Genomic DNA, 17,939 nt, shown 5'->3' with positions numbered 1-17,939 from the left:
GAATGTCTTCATCAAATATGCAGTCTGTTTGAGTAATGGATAATAGAAAAGTAACAGAAGTGTGACAAACCAAGCTGGAAATATATTGGCAAAGCAATGTCACAAAGCTTGTGTACGAGCCACCTGCTTTTTCTTACCTTTCAATCTGTTTCCAAATTCTATACTAATTCACAAGACCAAGAAGATCCCTTAAAACCACTCTGCTCTGAATCTGTTGAGGGCCAGTGTGACTGCCAGAACTGGACTGACATTTATCCTGAATGTACCTAGTCACCAAATTCCAGTACAATTGTCATGACAATGGTTCATTCCTGGTAAGAGCTGTTTTTTGAAGTTAAAATGAATAGAAGTGAAGCCATTGGCAAAAGGATAGCTTTGGATATAGTTATGTTTATAAGTTGTTTATAATTTGTCTATACCTATGTTTTAAATGCATCTGTTCCAGCTAATTATTCATGCAGAAGTTGACACAGACTGAAAGAGTCCATTTTACTGCATGTGCTGTTAGGCTTTCTGCAGGTCTGTCCCTTTGTCGCACTTGATATGGCAAAAGCAGATAGTGAAATAAAATTCAGTCTTGCCGAAAACCCTAATGAGCAAAATCTGATTTAAATAATCAGAATTTAATGTTTCATTTACTCTTCTTTCTTTTTGCTGTCACAGAAAGTCAGTGATTTGGCAGAGGAGACCAGGAGAATGGAAGTCACTTTTCACGTACTGTACCACTCCAGCCTTTAGGCTTCAAATGTAATTTCAGAAGTGTTCCACAAATCTGAAACACTTACTATTTTTCTCAGAGGTTAAGACCATGAGGCTTTGATATGTATATGATTGTAGAAGTTTTTTGCTTTTGAGACCACACATGTATTGTGATTCTGTCTCTTTATTTTTTTTCCCCAGTGTGTATTTGGCCCTGGAAATCAAGGAGGTATTGATAGAGGGTGTGCATATGAAGACCGATAATCAAAAATTGGCTGGAGTTTCTCTGAATCAAATGCAGGAATGTTAGAATAATGAATTGTTTACTGCCAAGTGATATTGATCCTTCCACATGAGCTTGTAATTCAGCAACAGATCATTTGAGCAGGGAGGAAAAATTGTATGGATTTGGTAAACTAGCAAAGCAGATAAAGTTTTAGAGGGGTGCTTTTTTAAAGTGATTTTTGGAGAGGAGAGTGGATTTTGCAAGCCTAAATGTAAGAAAACTTTTGGTCTGACTTGTAATCCAAGTATTCTAGTATAGCCTGCACAATGGAAAAGGGATTTGTTCACATACTGTTGATTTTCCACTCGCTGTACTCCTTTTCTTTCCTTTTCACCCAGTAAACTGGGTGCATGTTCTAAAATCTCAGTCTCTGAATGTTAGTTGACTTCATTGCCAGAGATAAGAGATGAGCTAACATAGTCTCCAATGAAATCCCCTTTGAAGACACATCACAGATTATTCTGAGTTGGAGGGGACCCACTATGAGAGGGTTTCTCCTTAAATGAGTGCATAGATATTTGGATGATGATGTCCTTCAAACAGGAGATTAAAGAGATATTGGGGGTGCCTGTGAAAGGGTGCTCGAGACAAGAGTAAAACTGGAGCAAGCAAATGAACTGCCACAGAAACCCAGATTTGTAAGTTCAGTCTGTTTGCGAATATCCATCAGAACTCACAAAAGGTACCAAAAGTTGTTGACATCTTAATGTCTAATACCTGTTAGACAGGGTAATGATATTTTCTAGGATATTTATTGATTCTCTAATTCTGAATCTTATTTTGAATTTGCAACTTATACCTCTTTACTCAAGGATGCAGCTATGCATAAATGTCCATTGCTTGTTAGAAGCTCAGTTCCAACATATATTTGATCATCAAGACCAATCTCTGAGGGTGTAATTGCAGTAGATTTCCCATGATGGTACTTCAATTATACTGTATTTTAGCATTTGCAGAGAACTTACAGAAAGTTTGGTCAAGAAACGGTGGTACTGTGAAAGAATTTCACAAGAATTTTTTTTCAAAGGTGAGCAGCAGCCTGATTTTTCCTGAAGAAGAGAGAAATGGACAGAGTTTCTGTTCCAAAATGTAGGTCTCAGTAGTTCTAAAAATTCTTTCTGCTGTGCCCTGCAATAGATGGATTGTTGTATTCCTCCTACATACTTATTTAGTAAGTAAAAGCAATAATGGGAATCTTATATGATATACATGCCTAAATAACATTTTTCTCTTTAAAGCTTCAGAATTGAAATTTTTTACATCTTTTTCTCCTTAGACCATAATTTCGGGAAGTTGTGCTTTAGTATTCTAAGTATTTTGCAGCTGAATACTTCAAGAATGCATCTGTAGGGGGATATTTCAGCTTGAAAACACAGTACAAAATCTAGCAAGTATAGGTGACTTTTTTTTTAAAATGTTTGCACATTCATCTGTAAAATACTTGTATTCCTCTGTCCCTGCAATACAAATCTATTTTTGTGGGCAGAAACTGTAGTGCTAGCTGTAGCTCTCCCTTTATTTCATCTGTAACTCAGTATCTCGTTGCAATTGAGAAAACAATGTTGACCCCTTGATTCATCATCTTAAAATATTAGAAAATCAAGCTGATTCTGTGACTAAACTTTTTCATTAATTAATACTTCTTTCTCTTGTATTGGCAAAATAAGTTTATGTCTGTTCTGGTCAACTTCTTTTAGCTTTTTTTGCCCTTGCTCTAGACTCTGCCAGCATTTATTTCCTAATGTATTTCAGAGTTGACTCCTTCCTACATTAAACAAGAAATTACTCGATAAAAGAGCTTTTTATTTTGATTTAAAAAACCCACTCTTGTTTCCCAGAAAAATATTTTTATTGGGTCTTTAATTAAAAAAAAATTGTTTTAATGCAAAAGGCATCAGTCAGTGGGAAGAGGTTTGCCAGGTTTAATACCTAGTCACATCATGGTTTGTCTCCTGTCTATAAAGATGCAAACCAGAAGCAAGTCAAACGAGGAGAAAATAACTTTTTTTTTTTTAACTTTTTGTTCTCCATACTTTTGTTACTCTTTTGACTACTTATGTAAAACAATTTTTGAGTTGACTAACAGTGAAAGAATAGGGACTAATGACAAAATTTATAGCTCAGTGAGGTCATGTTTGCAAAAACGACATTAAGAATCTACTCCACTGCACTTTCTATCCTCAGAGGGAAAGGCAGTGGTGTAGTGCCTTAAAATATCTTGTAACCTGACAGAATAAGATGTGTAGGATATGGTGCAGCAGGGATTTAATGAGCCATTCTTTTGTCCATCACCAGAAGCCTCCTGCAAGGCATGCCCATTGGAGTGGTTTAAAATGGTTACCTTTTTTTCCCCCCCCTATTTTTACTATCTTTTAAAAGAAGTTTGTTGTAGTATAAATGTGTTTGCTGAAGGTCAAGGACAAAATGCTGATGCAAGATATGTGTGTATAATTTTCAATAATTTATAAAAAGCCTGACATTTGTCAAAAGATGCCATCTTATCCCATGATACAAATACGTGGAATGGACAAATTGAATCCAGTGTTGGGCTGGGTGGGCCTCCAATAATAGAGATACTGTGCAAAAGGTACTTGGCTGTTTTGCTGTTAGTAGACTTGGTGTTTGGCTGCCTGTTCAAATGTTTCCTGAATCACCATCTTTCAGTACAGTTACAATAGGTGAAGTGGCATTTTTAATGTTGTGACTAACACTTGTATCAGAGCTAAGCATTCTGAGTGACAGTGTCCAAGTGCCTCACTAATACACGACGTGGAGGCAATATGCCGGGTGATAACCCCAGAAATAACCTAGAATTCTTTTACAGTGCCTGGAAATACTCACTTGAATTCTTGTAGCTGTTTCAAAAGGAGGTAAGTGCTTTGGACCCTTAAAAACCTGATAATCTGGGGAAAAATAATATCAATAAACACTTCTCCTTGCCTCTGGAGTGCTCTCAGACACTCTTCTGTGTCTTGTTTTCTATTATATCATAAATTGATATAGGAGAGTGCCTTTCAAAAGCCCTGATGTTTGCCACCAAAAATGAATGTTTTGTTATAGGAATTAATGAAAACTGGAAAAAAAAATCCACAGAAAACTATTAATAATGTAAGCATGCATGTAGGACTCTAACTGATGAAAGGCTGCTGGAGTGATCTGCAGGAAACACAATTCTGCTGCTGTTGCCTTTGTGTTGCATACAAAGCTTCCCTGCAGGGTTGTGATCAGAGCTGGAAGTCCTTGCCCTCACAGCTCCCGTGGGTTCTCACTGCCAGGTGTTGTTCAGGTGTGCAGGGGAATGGGGACATGCACAACCTCCCAGGGGCTGTGTCCAAACCAGCCAGGACAATCTGGGCCATGGGTCATATAGACAGGAAATGATGTACAGTGTCAAAACAAATGAGAATTGGTCTAAAAGTTGCTTTTAGTGTTTTGATAACTGTGATGAAAGGGCCAGAGAAAAGAGCAGAAAAATATTGCAATACCAATATATAAATCCAAGATATACCCATTTGTCTGGTACTCTCTCTCCACGTCCTAAAGGGATACTGAATGAAAACAAGGTATATGAAACAGCTTCTAAATATCTCAGATTTTGCTTGTTCACCCCTTTCTCAAACACAGTTGTGGCAGAAGTCTCTAAAACCATGTGATTTGAAGAAGAGCAATGCATTTGCTAAATATCATGAGATAAGGTGTAGGGACATATAATAAAGTTACCAACATTTAATCAGACAGAAGATCTACAGTTAGTTATTACCCTTAAGATTTTTTAGATGTTACGAAGTATTGCATCAGAAAATAATAAGTAGTACATAGCATCAAATAGTGAAGGGATAAATAAGTATTGGTATTACTAACTAAAACAGGAGATTTGACGTCATTCAGAGAGAGTTATAATGGATTTGGAGAAGTAAATAATATGGGGAATGACCTGTGACATAGGTTTCAACTTGTCTGGATACAGATTAATTCACGGGGGGAAACCATCAAAAGAGAAAATTAAATTTGAAGTTGTAGAATGGTACTGATAAAACCCACTCTTGTTTCTAGAGTTTCTAGTGGACAGCAAAATGACTGTGTGCACACAATGTAGTTTGATGACAGATGTAAAGTCTTTTGATATCTGACCTCGGAACAGAATTCATAGGAGAGCTTATTTGGGTCACAGCCCTGCTTTCTGCAGTGCTAGAAAAATAGGCTGTACAGTATTGTGTCTGATTTCATAGATTCCAGTGTTTAGACCAACTGAAAGAGAGACTTGGGCAGAAGCAGCCCTATAATGATTTATGCCCTATAGGGACAGGGCCACTTCATTTGTGCCATTTCTTCTAGAAGGGGCACAAATCTTGTCGTTTCTTTCAGGAACTGTTCATTAATATGGTAATGCATTTGGTAGAAGCTGTGATCTTTAGGGCAGATTTGAAATGATAGGTGATGAGTTTGTTGCTGTGTTGAACCTTGACTCATTTTACCATTTCTACCACATGTCTTCCATCATGTTGAACAGAGTATGCATGGCATCTTGGAGACACCAGTAAGAACATCTTACAACAAACCAATTTCCTCTCGACATCTCTGAGCACACTGAGAGGCAGTTCCCCCATTTATAATGACAGGCTCCCTGCAACTTGCCTCAGGAGACCTGAGATTGCATAAAATTGTCCCAGAGAGGGACACTATGCACCAATTTTTATTTACCTAGACCTAGAGTTTTGAATTGTTCGATCAGGAAGCACATTCCTCTGCACTAAGGAAAAGTCTGTGTATATAACCAGAAGGTCTGAGAGTGATCAAGTAGCTGAAATTAAAAGAAAATAATCAAAACCTAGCATTGAGAAGAATTGTGCTGGTATAAAGTAGCAAGACAAAACACTGAGCAATTGTTACTGGGTGGCATGGGAAAAATGGTAATCCATGTTATTTTAATAGAATTTTTGGAGGTCTTTTGGACCTGAAAAAAAAATTTGGTTTTAAAAAAATAACCCCAGAAAGTATGTTCTACTGACTGGGCAAATCTGATATTTTAGATGAGGCTAAAAGAAGCACTGCCTCTCACCACTGAAAATAAAGACCTATTTTATGGATCTGCAGATCGCTTTATTCTCAAGGTTCAGGCATATGCTGCTGTTTTCATACCTTAACAATGTACTGCGTGTTAGATGCTGTAAAGTAGCTGAATTCACCCAGGCTGTCATAAAATGTGAGATACAATGTTGTAAACTTGAAAGTGCTTTCACAGAGAGGGACGGTGGCAATGGCAGTGAGTACCAACACGACTGATGGTGTTTAAGCAAGGAGGAGCAGAGAAATGTTGGGCTTCTATCTCTGTCCCAACGTTGTTCAAATATTTAATCCAAATGCTTTTTGCAGTAAAATGGTAAATTCTTCAGGATGAGGAAATGGATGTTGATTTAAAACTCTTTGGACATTGCTCTTTGTGCGTGGGCAGGTGCTTTGTTACAAGATAAAGATGTCTCCAGCCCTGTCTTAAAATTAAAAATCACTTTGGATCAGAAAACTATGGTTCCTAATCCAGAAAGGAAGGCTTTGAATCCTTGTCTGCTGTAACAAGAGAGCTGAAGTCAGCTTCTTCACACTGGCATCTCTTTTCAACTGCTCTCTGTAGATATCAGATCTGACATTCCTGCAAATGTCAGATGCACAGTGTTGTTCAAGGTGTATTAATTAAGTGCATTTAGTAGTCGATTTAATCCTCAATAATCATATAAAAATGTGGCTGGGTCTTGGAATTCACAAGTCCAGAGGATTAAAATCAAGTATATATCATATAAAGGAAAGAGTTTTTAAAATAGAAGTCATGGGGAGTAACATCATCCAACACAGAAAACCAGAAGTGTGTACTGAGAGAAAATGTGTAATGAGAGAATATGTTCATGGGTTGGTAATTTTTTTGTCTTTCTTTCAGTACTTCTCCAGCTAGACAATATTTTAACTTTGGATCCGACAGGATGTCGAAGTATGAGAAATAAGGCAAAATCAGCAGACCACATAGCTGTGGTTTACTGTGCAGTCAGTAGTACTGGATGCACTGCAGGAATGTTGGTTGTTTGAAAGCTCTGGAAGACCCGTCTCATGGTCATCTATTTGACTTGGTGCATAAGCATTTGCTGTTTTATTGATTGCCAAATGCCTCAGCTGCCAAAATGTCTCCTTTTTAATGTGTTGTGGCTTGAAACGATAACAACTGCTTCTTCTCAAACTCCCCAAATTTTAATTATCTTTTTCATACTTGATTTGAAAGATGTGACATAAATGAACTGCTGGTTATGTCACATCTCCTAGGTACCTTATGGATATGTTTATTGTCCTTTCTTGTGCTCAAAGTCTCTGGTAGGGAAAAAGCTATGGGAGTAGTCAGTTGTCATGTCTGCAGAGTTTTTCAGGATTTCATGCACTGTTGATGGTTCAACTGCAGTTTTATTCGCAACTCACTGTGTAATTTAGTCCTTCTCTTGTTCTAATAAGAACCACATGTCTGTTTTTCTGTATCTCACCTAGAAAAATGTGAAGCTGCAGACTTGGAAATTGAGAGATGCCCCGAGTACTTAAACTAATGAAGTCTATTTTGTATGAATTTGTGTCTTGAGGTTGATTGATGTTGATGCTAAAGAAAATGAGAATGCTGTTGCTGTTCTGTTGCTGAACATTGGATGGGTGCTGTGTCCTGCAGATAATTAAGTGTGAACTTACACTGTGCAGTTTTTGTGACTTAGAGAACCTACATAGGCTTGATCCTTGACTTGGGTGCTTGTTCATGCAGTGAAGGTAAAATTTTTAATTATTTTTCGATTTCAAGAACACTCTCAAATCTGTTCTGTTCAATATTTTTTAAGGTTGGACAAACATGTAAAACTCATCATTCCTGTAGAGAGATTATTGCACACTACTGTTTTAAAAACAGCTAGAATTTTAGGAATTTAAGATCATCTTTTTTGAGTAGGATAAGTAATTTCCTTAGGTAATTTTGAGAATTCAAGTACCAGATTGTTTGGAAATTTTTTTTCCATAAAGATAGATGGGCTATATTTCTGCCTGTGCTAGTCCTGATCTCATAATAACTCAGAATATTCATGGCAGAACTTTAGGATTTTAAAATTATATTAGTAACCCTAAATTAGCCTGTGACCCATATGGTTAATCTCAAATTTTATTTATTGGAATTAATAAATCTTTTATTCAAAAAATTTTAATCATCTTTTGCATGTAAGGTGGAAACTTGCTTCTGTGGTTCTTTATAGAATTCTACTTGTCATTTTTTTAGGTCAATTAATGTATTCTAGATAAATATGGGAACATATTTACTTAATTTCAGCTTTGCACTAGTTCAGTGTAGAAATAAAAAATGTTGTGAATTCTCATATCATTACATATTTTAATGACCTATCATAAAAGTATTTTGTGCACCCTATTGTTGATCAAGAAAAATTTCTTCTAAGAAGGGAAAACAATATTAAGAATAAAGATACTGTTGCTAATTCTTTCACTGTGTGATATTTTAATAATGAAACAATAGCATAAGATCTAAACAAACTAGTGTATTGTGCCACTGTGGCAAATGTAATGTTTTGCCTTCAGAATTAGCCTCTAGTTTTGCCACCAGGAATGAGAGAGCCACTGGGGTCTCAACTAACCATTAGAGCAGGGTGCCAGCCCTTACTGAGTGTAAAATGAGATGATTCTGTCATAAAAAACACCAATGCTGATCTTCAGAGATCTATTGGTGTTTCTTAGATCCTTTGTCTTAAGTAGTTGACCCATCTTTGGGATAGATATCCTGACTTCATTTTGGTTTCTTGAAAAAGTGTCTTTGCTCAGAATGGGTGTTGCTGGAAAATGCAGGAAACTTGCTTAACTTATCTACTTGGAATGTAATGTTAAATCTGCTGTATTTATAAAAATATCAAACGATAGGAATGTCCCTTCACGGCAGGAGAAAGGCAAACATATATTAAAAAAAAAAGGATTGAAAATAATCTGATGAGAAAAGCGGAGAAAAAAAGTAAGGTGCTTCTCAATAATTGTTTATGTACATGCTGACATCTGGCAGTTCTCAGTGGTTAGTGTGATGCAGATATTTTCCTTTCACTGAGGGAGAGGGAAAGTGATCTCAATTTACTTTGCAGTTATTTCAGGATACCTTGAGGTAAGAATGTGCCTGAGGATAGGTAGAGCAAAACAGTTGGTGTCTGGTAACTTATTACACAAGGGTAAATCAGCCATTTTCTGGAGCTCAGTTTTTAAAATCTATCACGCTGTTCAAATTCTGCCGTGTTATGTTTGCTGGTTTTTCAAATAGATTTGGGCAGCCGTGCTTTGGTTCGCAATTAAACAGACAATTTCTTTTGGCATTTTTTTTCTGCTTCACTGAAGTAAAAAAAAATGTTTTATATCCACTTATTACATTCACTGGCAGTTTCATTACTCTGAATATTCAAAACTCATGGAATAAGAATTGCAGCTTGGAAGAAATCCAAAGTTCTCATTGTTAATGGTGTTTCAAAGAATCATATTCTGAATTATCTGAAAAAGGTTACACTTTATTAGATTTATTGATAGCTTTCCTCATGGGTTGGGCATAGTGTTGAATTGCTAAATGAAAAGAGTAAATGTTTACTTCTAGAAAGATGGTGCTTATATTCTGTTTTCTGTATGATGGAGTTCTTGGCCTTGGCCTTCTAAATCTTGATTAATCCCAATTTCGTCTTGTAGCTTGTAGTTAGTTAGATTGAAGCTGACATAGCTGCTAAATTCTTGCTTTAAATAGAGAAATGTTTTGTCCTGCTTACACTTTTTTGAGGGATGGGAAAGAAATCCCTGATTACTCTGGCTTCCAGGACCTCTGTATGAAGCACTTTTTATTACTTTGTTGTTGCCCATTCTACTAAATCCCTGAAACTCAAGTCTCAGACTGGTGTAGTTCGTTGCCCATGGGCAGCTTGTAGTATAAAACTGCACCATGATGGCACGTCCTTACTTCTGCCAGATTGTGACATTCCAGCTCCTGTGTGGGCTGGCTGTGGTCACTGTGGTCACCACGCCCCATCAGGCAGTCACTGTGTCCTGGTGTCCTGGTGCATGTGCCAGGAGAATTACTTAAGGAGAGCGTCCTTAAATTCACACACAAAGGACATGGCAGGCAGCTTTTAGGGAGCAGCCATTTAAGGTGGTGGTACCTGTGTGATCATGGTGCTGATTGTGTTCTGTTTTTACATCCTCATGTGACAAAAAGCTCTCATTCATCCTGACTCTCCTAATCAGAGTGTTTTAGCCACTTTTATTTCTGCTGTGTTCAGTCATAGTTGGAAAATGAATGTATTCTTCAGCACTTCTGTTTTGAAGCAGATCTTGTTTTGAAGAGGAATACTGTGTAAAGATGCAATATTAAGATGGTTTTCCTGTTCATTATGTGTTAATTAAAAGAGTTAATATAAATTAGGATTCTTTTCTTGACTTTAAATTTTGCTGAATAATTCTGTAAACACTTCTGTTCATTGGAGCAAAGAAGTGTTCAGAAGAAACCAGAATGACCACAGAAAGAAGCAAAATAGAAAGAAAGACTAAGAAACAAGCCTGAATAAATAGCTGCAGGTTACAGATTTAGCCTCACTCTACAGGGATGTATTTCTTGATTGTATTTATTTGTATTTCAGTGCTGCTCGAGAGTTCCTATTGCCTCTGCCTCTGTGGTTCCCATCCTGAAAAAAAATTGCTTTCTAACCAGCTGACACAGGCAGTGTGAGAAAGGAAGGGTAATCCCCATTTTCCAGTTGGAAAGAGGCAGAGATGGAGTCTGACTGTTCTCAGCTCACACAGGATGTCTCTGAGAGAGCCAGAAATTGAACCCAGATATGTCACTTGAGTCCTACTCAGTTTCAAGACAGTCTTTTCTCAAAGGAGAAGAAAACGTATTTATTTGGTATATTCATCTCAATGCTTTTCCTGTGGATACTGTTTGGAGCGTTTGGGGCTTTTAAAATTTAAATTCATTTGTCCTTGCTTTTCATTTCATAGTTAGCACTAATTAATGTGAGATGGAATGGAATTTACAGTGTGAAGAATTGAATTAGAATACATTTTAGTAATAGTTTGAACATAATTAAACATTTTTTTCAAAGAGATTACATTTTTAGATAATCTTTATTGTCACTGCTATGTAAAAGATTTAAATGTCTTTCCATCTCTTTTTCATAAACTGATGCATAACAGATGATATTTCAGATGTACTTAAAAGGAAAAATATTCCCCCCCCTACTTTATTAAAAGCAGATAATGGCTTAGACTGTAGGTTTTAATCATTTTCTTTCTAAAGTATTCAGAAGTTGATAATTTTTAATGTACCATGCAAATCTTGAAATTGATGTGTCTGATCCTGGTGATATGTGGTGGATCTTCCCATGGTCTCACCTGGGAGAAAAGTTGTTTGCTTCTGTATTGGGGAATTTCTTCAGCTATAAAGGTGCAAAAGCAGTTTTACTTATACTGATTTAAATTTCTCCTAAAATCTCTTTTTACCAGAACACATGAAAAAACTAATTAAGTCCCAGCCACTTGAATAACTCTACATATTTGAGAACCACAACTATTTACCCTGTAATTGGAAAAATTATCTCAGGCAGCCATGGAAAGTTGAAAACTTTGGACTATGTAAGTTTTTAATATCTGCAGGCTGTTTCAGAGGTACTGAGTGCTCCTGGACGCAGATAAATCAGCCTTTGACATCACTGTGGCAGCTTGGCTTTGTTAACAGGTTAACATTCACTATGCAGAATGAATTTAAACAATCTGCTGAATTCTTAATATGAGGACTTGATTTACTGGGGTTTTTTTTCCCATATTTTACTCAAGTTGCAAGCTGGTGTGATATTGGCTATGGCTGTAGGCAACAGCAATGAAAACTGACCCAAAATTTAGTTTTGTACTAACACATCTAAGAGGAGAGCTGCAGGTGAAAGACAGGTTTGGCACAGTGTTTAGGAGCTCATCTGTAGCTTTGGCTTTAGACTTACTGTTCTAATTTTTGGAGCTCTCTGGAGGATCTACCTGGACTGTCTCCAGGTGGAACAAGTAGAACCACTTTGAAGAGAAGGTGAATGAGCATCAACTGACAAATTGGTGTCATCACAAATAGTACTGGCAGAAAGATCTTGCAGATTTATATCCTGCAGTGTTTTATCTTGAACTGAAACCTTAGGAAACAATTGGACTGGCTGGCAAACAATCCCTGTTTGTGAGTGTGATTCTTAAACAAGCCCAGTTTACATTATACCATATTCAGTCTGCCTTTGGAAAATTAACTATGATATGAAGGGCACCTTGGTATGCATCTGTCTTAAGATTCTATTGGAAAAATATTTCAGGGATTACAATTGTCCAGGCATATGGAATAGTAATTGCATGCAAATACATTTTATGCTTTTTAGCTTGGCTCTGTCAGCTGCAACGGCTGGCTGTGCCTATTTAGTCAAGGGATGTATAATAAAAACAGACAGAGTATTAAATGAAAAAAAGGGGGATGAAAACAAGAGGCCTGAATACAAAGTATACTTTCTTAATAGTGACTATGGAAATTCTGTACCTAAAACAATCCTGGATTTTTTGGTAGTGATCATACTGATTTAATATTTATTCATGGGCTACATGGATTCGTGTTACTGGCTGCCTTCTTTTCTCTGTGCAACAGGCTCTGAATATACAGTGAACTGCATAAGGAGTGCCTAAAAAAGGAGCTCATAATTGTGTACCTGCAGTATACTTGTATTCAGCTCTTAGTAATGAGAACAAGGTGGTTTTTTTGTTTGTTTTGTTTTGTTTTGTTTTGTTTTGTTTTGTTTTTGTAAACTTCCACAGTTCCTTGAAGGTTAAGCCTTGAAATTTTGCTAGCTTTAATTCTGATGTAGCCATGCTGTTCACTGTGTCAAAATGTTTTGTTAGATCACTTGGCTAACCATTGCTGCCACCTTGGTGAGGACTGGAGAAAACCAGAGAAACCACAGAAACATCACAACACAAATGAATCAATTTTATTTGCTTATCTCTTTTTATCTGATAATTAAAATGGACTCTTTAGTTCAACAGAAAACCTATGCACAAAGGACATTGATTTGTTTTGATAGGCTTATTGAAAGACAAAGGAGTTTTTGAATTGCTAGTAACTGAGGAATGAAAATGATGATAAAATCCTGTGAAGGGCTTCGTAAAACTAAGTTCTGAGGAAGTCCGTGGCTGAAGTTCAACATCTATTCATCTTTGTTTATTTTTAATCTAATCTAAACTATTTAATTATTTTCACTTCCACTATGTCTGAAAGGGTAGGGGTGTTTCCAAAAGCACAAGGTGTTCTTCAGTGCATGGCATGAGCAGCTCTGAGCAGGACTTAATCATTAATTAAACATATCTGTTTCCAGTCAAATAGGCTCAAATTGGTTTGCATGAAATAGCACGGATCACACAGCATTTTTATTATTGTGCTTGTAAAGTGAATGGATGCATTCAATAATGGGGGAAGTGCCCTTTGTGATTGAAAACGTTATTTTTTCTTTCTTGTTACTAGATTTTCAGGTAATAACCTTAACATTTTAGGTGTGACAAGAACAATTGAATTACTAACATGAAATAGGCTTATTTTGAATTTGGATTTCTTGTGAAAGCCTGAGTAAAGAGCTTATCCAACAATAGGAAATCTGCAGTTCTTTGAAACTCAGATCTAGTCCAAGAAACTAGAATATGAAAAAACTGTTGTGAACAGTTTTTGAACTGGGCTTTGTTCACTTGTCAACACATTTTATCTTCACTACTCTTAAAGGAAAAGAAAATTTCTGTGAATATCTCTGGCACTTGGCAGTGGAGCAAGCTTAAAACGTAACTGACAAACCATAGAACAGAACTAGCTCCTTCCTGAAAATTGTTCTTTTCTGTCACTTAAATATTATTTTGTGGAGGAGAGATTTAGAAATTATTCTTGGAGAACTTAGGTATTCTTTTGATTTGCAGGGGAAAGAGACTTTAGGGAGATAAGTCCTTCTGAACATAAAAATCCATACTTCCTTGATATGTCAAGTATATATGTAAACTTGCCATACAGTTGAGTGTTAAAAATGAAGAAGAGTCAGATCTTGACCCTGATGTCTAATGTGTCACCTTATCTGTATGAGATGTGTCCCCAAGCAAAGTAAATAACATTCTGAACTGTGACCAAACCACGAGATAAATTAATAGATCATATATTTTGGACTGTCCTCTATGGCCTCTAAGCCTTCTACATAAGTCAGGACAAAATCTGACATTTGTCATTGACTGTCTCCAAAATTAACTTCCATAATAATGTTTCCTCTATTTCCTATCCAAAAATGTTACAGAGTCTGGGTTATACAAAAATTTGTGCCGAAGAAAGAAATGCAGCTGAGGTCAATAATAGTATTGCTTGATATAAGGAGGTTTTATATTAGAATTTGGTGTCCCTGACAACAGACCTTTGGATTAATGGGAAGGTAAAATTCCTAGTGGAGACCCAATACTTGTTTTTAACATTAATGATATTTAAGGTTTATGGAATTCTTGAGATAATTATATCAACTATTTAATAATAAAAAACTGCGCTGCTTTACTGAGAAATATAATACAAAGCATTGCTTATGCAGGGAAGAGCAGGAATATTGTACAGGAAAGAGTGGAGTAACCTCTAGGACCGGAGCACTTGGGTGAAATTTACATTTAAAGATGCGGAAATGTCTGATTCAAGTGATGTGTTTTCCCTCTGATGTGAAGACAAGTGAAGGGAGGTGCCTGATGGTCTTGGTCAATGACAGTGAGCCAGCAGCCTGATTTAGCTCTCATTAAGGCAACCATTTCTTCAGTGTCATCTAGGAAGCTGTTTCCAGGACAAGCAAAAGTATTGATGCTCTTGTAAAAGGCAGTGCTAAACTTTGGAGTCCCAGGTGCAAAAATGAACGCGTGTCTGGAGGGAAGGGCTTGTCCTCCCCAAGGAAATGGGGCAAGTACAGCTAATTTTTCCAGGAGATGGAACTTGAAGAGTTTGTAGATGTATTCTATAGATGCATTATGGATGCAAAATTCAACAGAGAAAAGTGAAGACATTTAAACTGAAAGTCAGTGATGACATAAGGAACTACAAAATCGCTATACGTAAATTGAAGATAGAAATTGAAGGCATGCAAGCCTCAGACAGCATTTTTCCTTACATTACTGTTAGAAATGCTGTTTTAAAAACAGGCACAGTTTTGCCCCTGCTTTCTAACTCTTGTTAGAAAGCTTTCAGCACCCAAATGAATTGGATTCTGTTGTCCACAAAATGAAGTGTAGGTAAAAGGCCCAACTCTTTCACAAAGGAAGTTGTTGTGTCCACAGATAGGATTATGTGATGTAGTTAGCTCTGACCACAGAAAGCTGCCTTGTAACCTGGTGATCTGTATGAGTGCTGTGCCCTTTCCTATTCTGCTTACTCCCTTAAATTCCAACTTATCTGATGTTTTTCCTGGATAGGCTACTCTTTTAAGTCCATTTTTGAAAATTCCTGATAATTAATGGTGGCCACGTTCCTTTTTTTCTGTTTATCTCTTTGTTTGAATGTGGCAACAGTGAATTAGCATAAATGGTCTGAGGAAAGTAGTTAAAATAGATTGATTTGTATTCTTCTTTAATCATTTGAATTTACTTCCTTGAAGATACATCAAAGATAAGTTTGCTTCATGAATATGTTCAGAAGAGGAATACAGTAGGGGAGAAGAATCCTGTTTTATGGTATTTTTGAAACTCAGAAGCAAATCCGTTACCATCAGTTCTTGACCTATACGATTTGTTTTTTCCAGTTTGTTTCAGATCCTTGTGCCAGCAACCCCTGTCACCATGGTAACTGCAGCACCAGCGGGGATGGCTACCTCTGTCTGTGCAGCGAAGGCTTTGAGGGAACAAACTGTGAACACTCACTGCACAGCCTTGCGGCCTGGGGACGGACAGAGGCCACCTCACCCCGGCACAGCAGCCCCGCCTCGTCCACCCTGGAGCCTGACATCGCCCTGCCCCGCTCCAGAGCCACCGTGACGTTACCCACGTGGCAGCCAAAGGCGGGACAGAGAGTTGTGGATCTCAAATGGGATGAAATAGAGGTGAGAGGAGTCTGTCAAAGTGAAAATTCGCTGACAAAAAGACTTTAAAAGTGTTATTTTCGGCTTGTCATTTGTGCGTGGTTTCATGATGTCCTCATGAGAAGACTGAAGATATGATCTCTGCCCTCAGTTAATAAGCTGGTAAAATTAAAACAGAAACCCATTCAATCCATGTTATGAGTAATGAACTTAATTTGGTTAAGGTGTTGTATTAGATACCTCTTCAAAATGGGATAATACTGTTTCTTCCAGTCAATTGTGTGACACCGTATCTCCAAACATCAAATAAATTTAGGAAATTCTAAAAGTTAAAGCAATACCTTTAATATAGTTTTTGGTATTTGCCATTGTAATCACATTTTCCTACATGTTCCTGCATTATTAAGAAAACATAGTTAATTGAGGATTAAAAGTGATAGTTAATACAGTACACAGGGCACAGCTCTAGGGATGCAATGACAGTGGTGGAAACTTTTAAATGTTTAAATTTTAAACATTTGTTGTAACTTTTACAAACAAATCTCTGTCAAAACTTAACAATATCTGGTAAAACTACAGCTGGAAAGCACTCAACATATAATCCTTAAGAAATGTGATCTTTGCTTTCCACTGTGTTGTACCCTGCCCTATTTGTAATGCTTAAATGTTTTGCATGGATTCAAGTACCTGCAAAAATTAAAATAAAACAACTATCAAAGTTAACCAAGGTATTGTTAAAGTAATGATCAGTTTAGTACCAAGAGCTAGGAAAAATGAAACTTGTTGCTGAAAAAATATTTTAATTTCTGTGGGTGAAAAATTAGAATTTTTGTAACATCATTTTCTTATTGAGAAAGGCCTTGTAATATAATTTCATTTCAGTTTATTCAGGGGTAAATAGGTAAGATGTCAGTTGTATCTTTTTTGAAATGTTTTGATGAGTTTGATTCTCCTGAGGTGTTTTAACATACTACATAATGAGAAAGTCAGCAGGCAGAAGTTTAATCCTGGAACAAGTATATTTTTCATCACTCTTTGCTAGCCCAAACAAATTTGTTGATGTTTCCACTGTAATATTTATTTAATCAATTTTCTGAAAGTAGAATCAGCCTATGTAAATATATGTTTGGTGTTATGACTCTCTGATTTTAGCAGAGGTATAAGTATTGATTTGGCTGTATTCCATTTCGATGGGAGTGCTGTTGGGCAATGTCTGGAGCATAAAGCTTCCTTTCCTGGAATTCCATCTTCCATATTTATTATTTTACAGTAGAATATATGTCAGGCACCAAGGATGGAGTTTGGAGAGAGCACTGAAGCAGAAACAAACAATGATCTGCTCTTATTACTTAGTTTAAATGCAGCCTCGTCTCTGCATGGGTGGTCCATATGTCCTGATCAATTTAGACCATGCTCTTCCCTGAACCAGATTTCCCTGGTGTGTCTTCCTCAATCTGCGGTCTGCTGTTACCTAAGGAACATTTCTGGCTGGTTTGCATTTTAGGTAGATTCAGTAAGAATTTCAGTCAAACAGATCATTCACGAGTGGGTATTTCAATGGCTGAAAGTCACCCTTCTGCTTATCTTCTGTTACCTGAGAAATACAGATAGGTTATCAATTGCTATTGCATGACTAACACTAGCATGGAAATTACTTGCTGTCCTATGTCTTATTATAACAAGAATTGCTTGTGTTGATATGTTTTTAATAAACTGTGATGAGTCTTGTATTTTTGACAAGGTCTCCGGTGTGGCATAATGACCTTCTACCTTGTTCTTTGGAAGTCACAGTGGGAGATGATTATCTGAAACAAAGAGATTTCAGTTGC

General features: G+C 36.8%; 1 protein-coding gene across 1 annotated transcript in view; it reads left to right on the top strand.

The window, feature by feature from the left end:
- Window positions 1–17,939, top strand: part of DNER (delta/notch like EGF repeat containing) — a 116,177-nt gene that overhangs the window by 32,562 nt on the left and 65,676 nt on the right. Inside the window, exon 2 of the mRNA XM_066193226.1 lies at window positions 15,835–16,131. Within this exon, the coding sequence (XP_066049323.1) occupies window positions 15,835–16,131 (297 nt within the window). The remainder of the gene's footprint in view (window positions 1–15,834; window positions 16,132–17,939) is intronic.

The sequence above is a fragment of the Chamaea fasciata genome, unplaced genomic scaffold (assembly GCF_029207755.1).
Source record: "Chamaea fasciata isolate MVZ Bird 193981 ecotype frontalis unplaced genomic scaffold, bChaFas1.0.hap1 SCAF_11, whole genome shotgun sequence".
NCBI lineage: Eukaryota > Metazoa > Chordata > Aves > Passeriformes > Sylviidae > Chamaea > Chamaea fasciata.
This window is presented reverse-complemented; position numbering and strand designations above follow the sequence as displayed.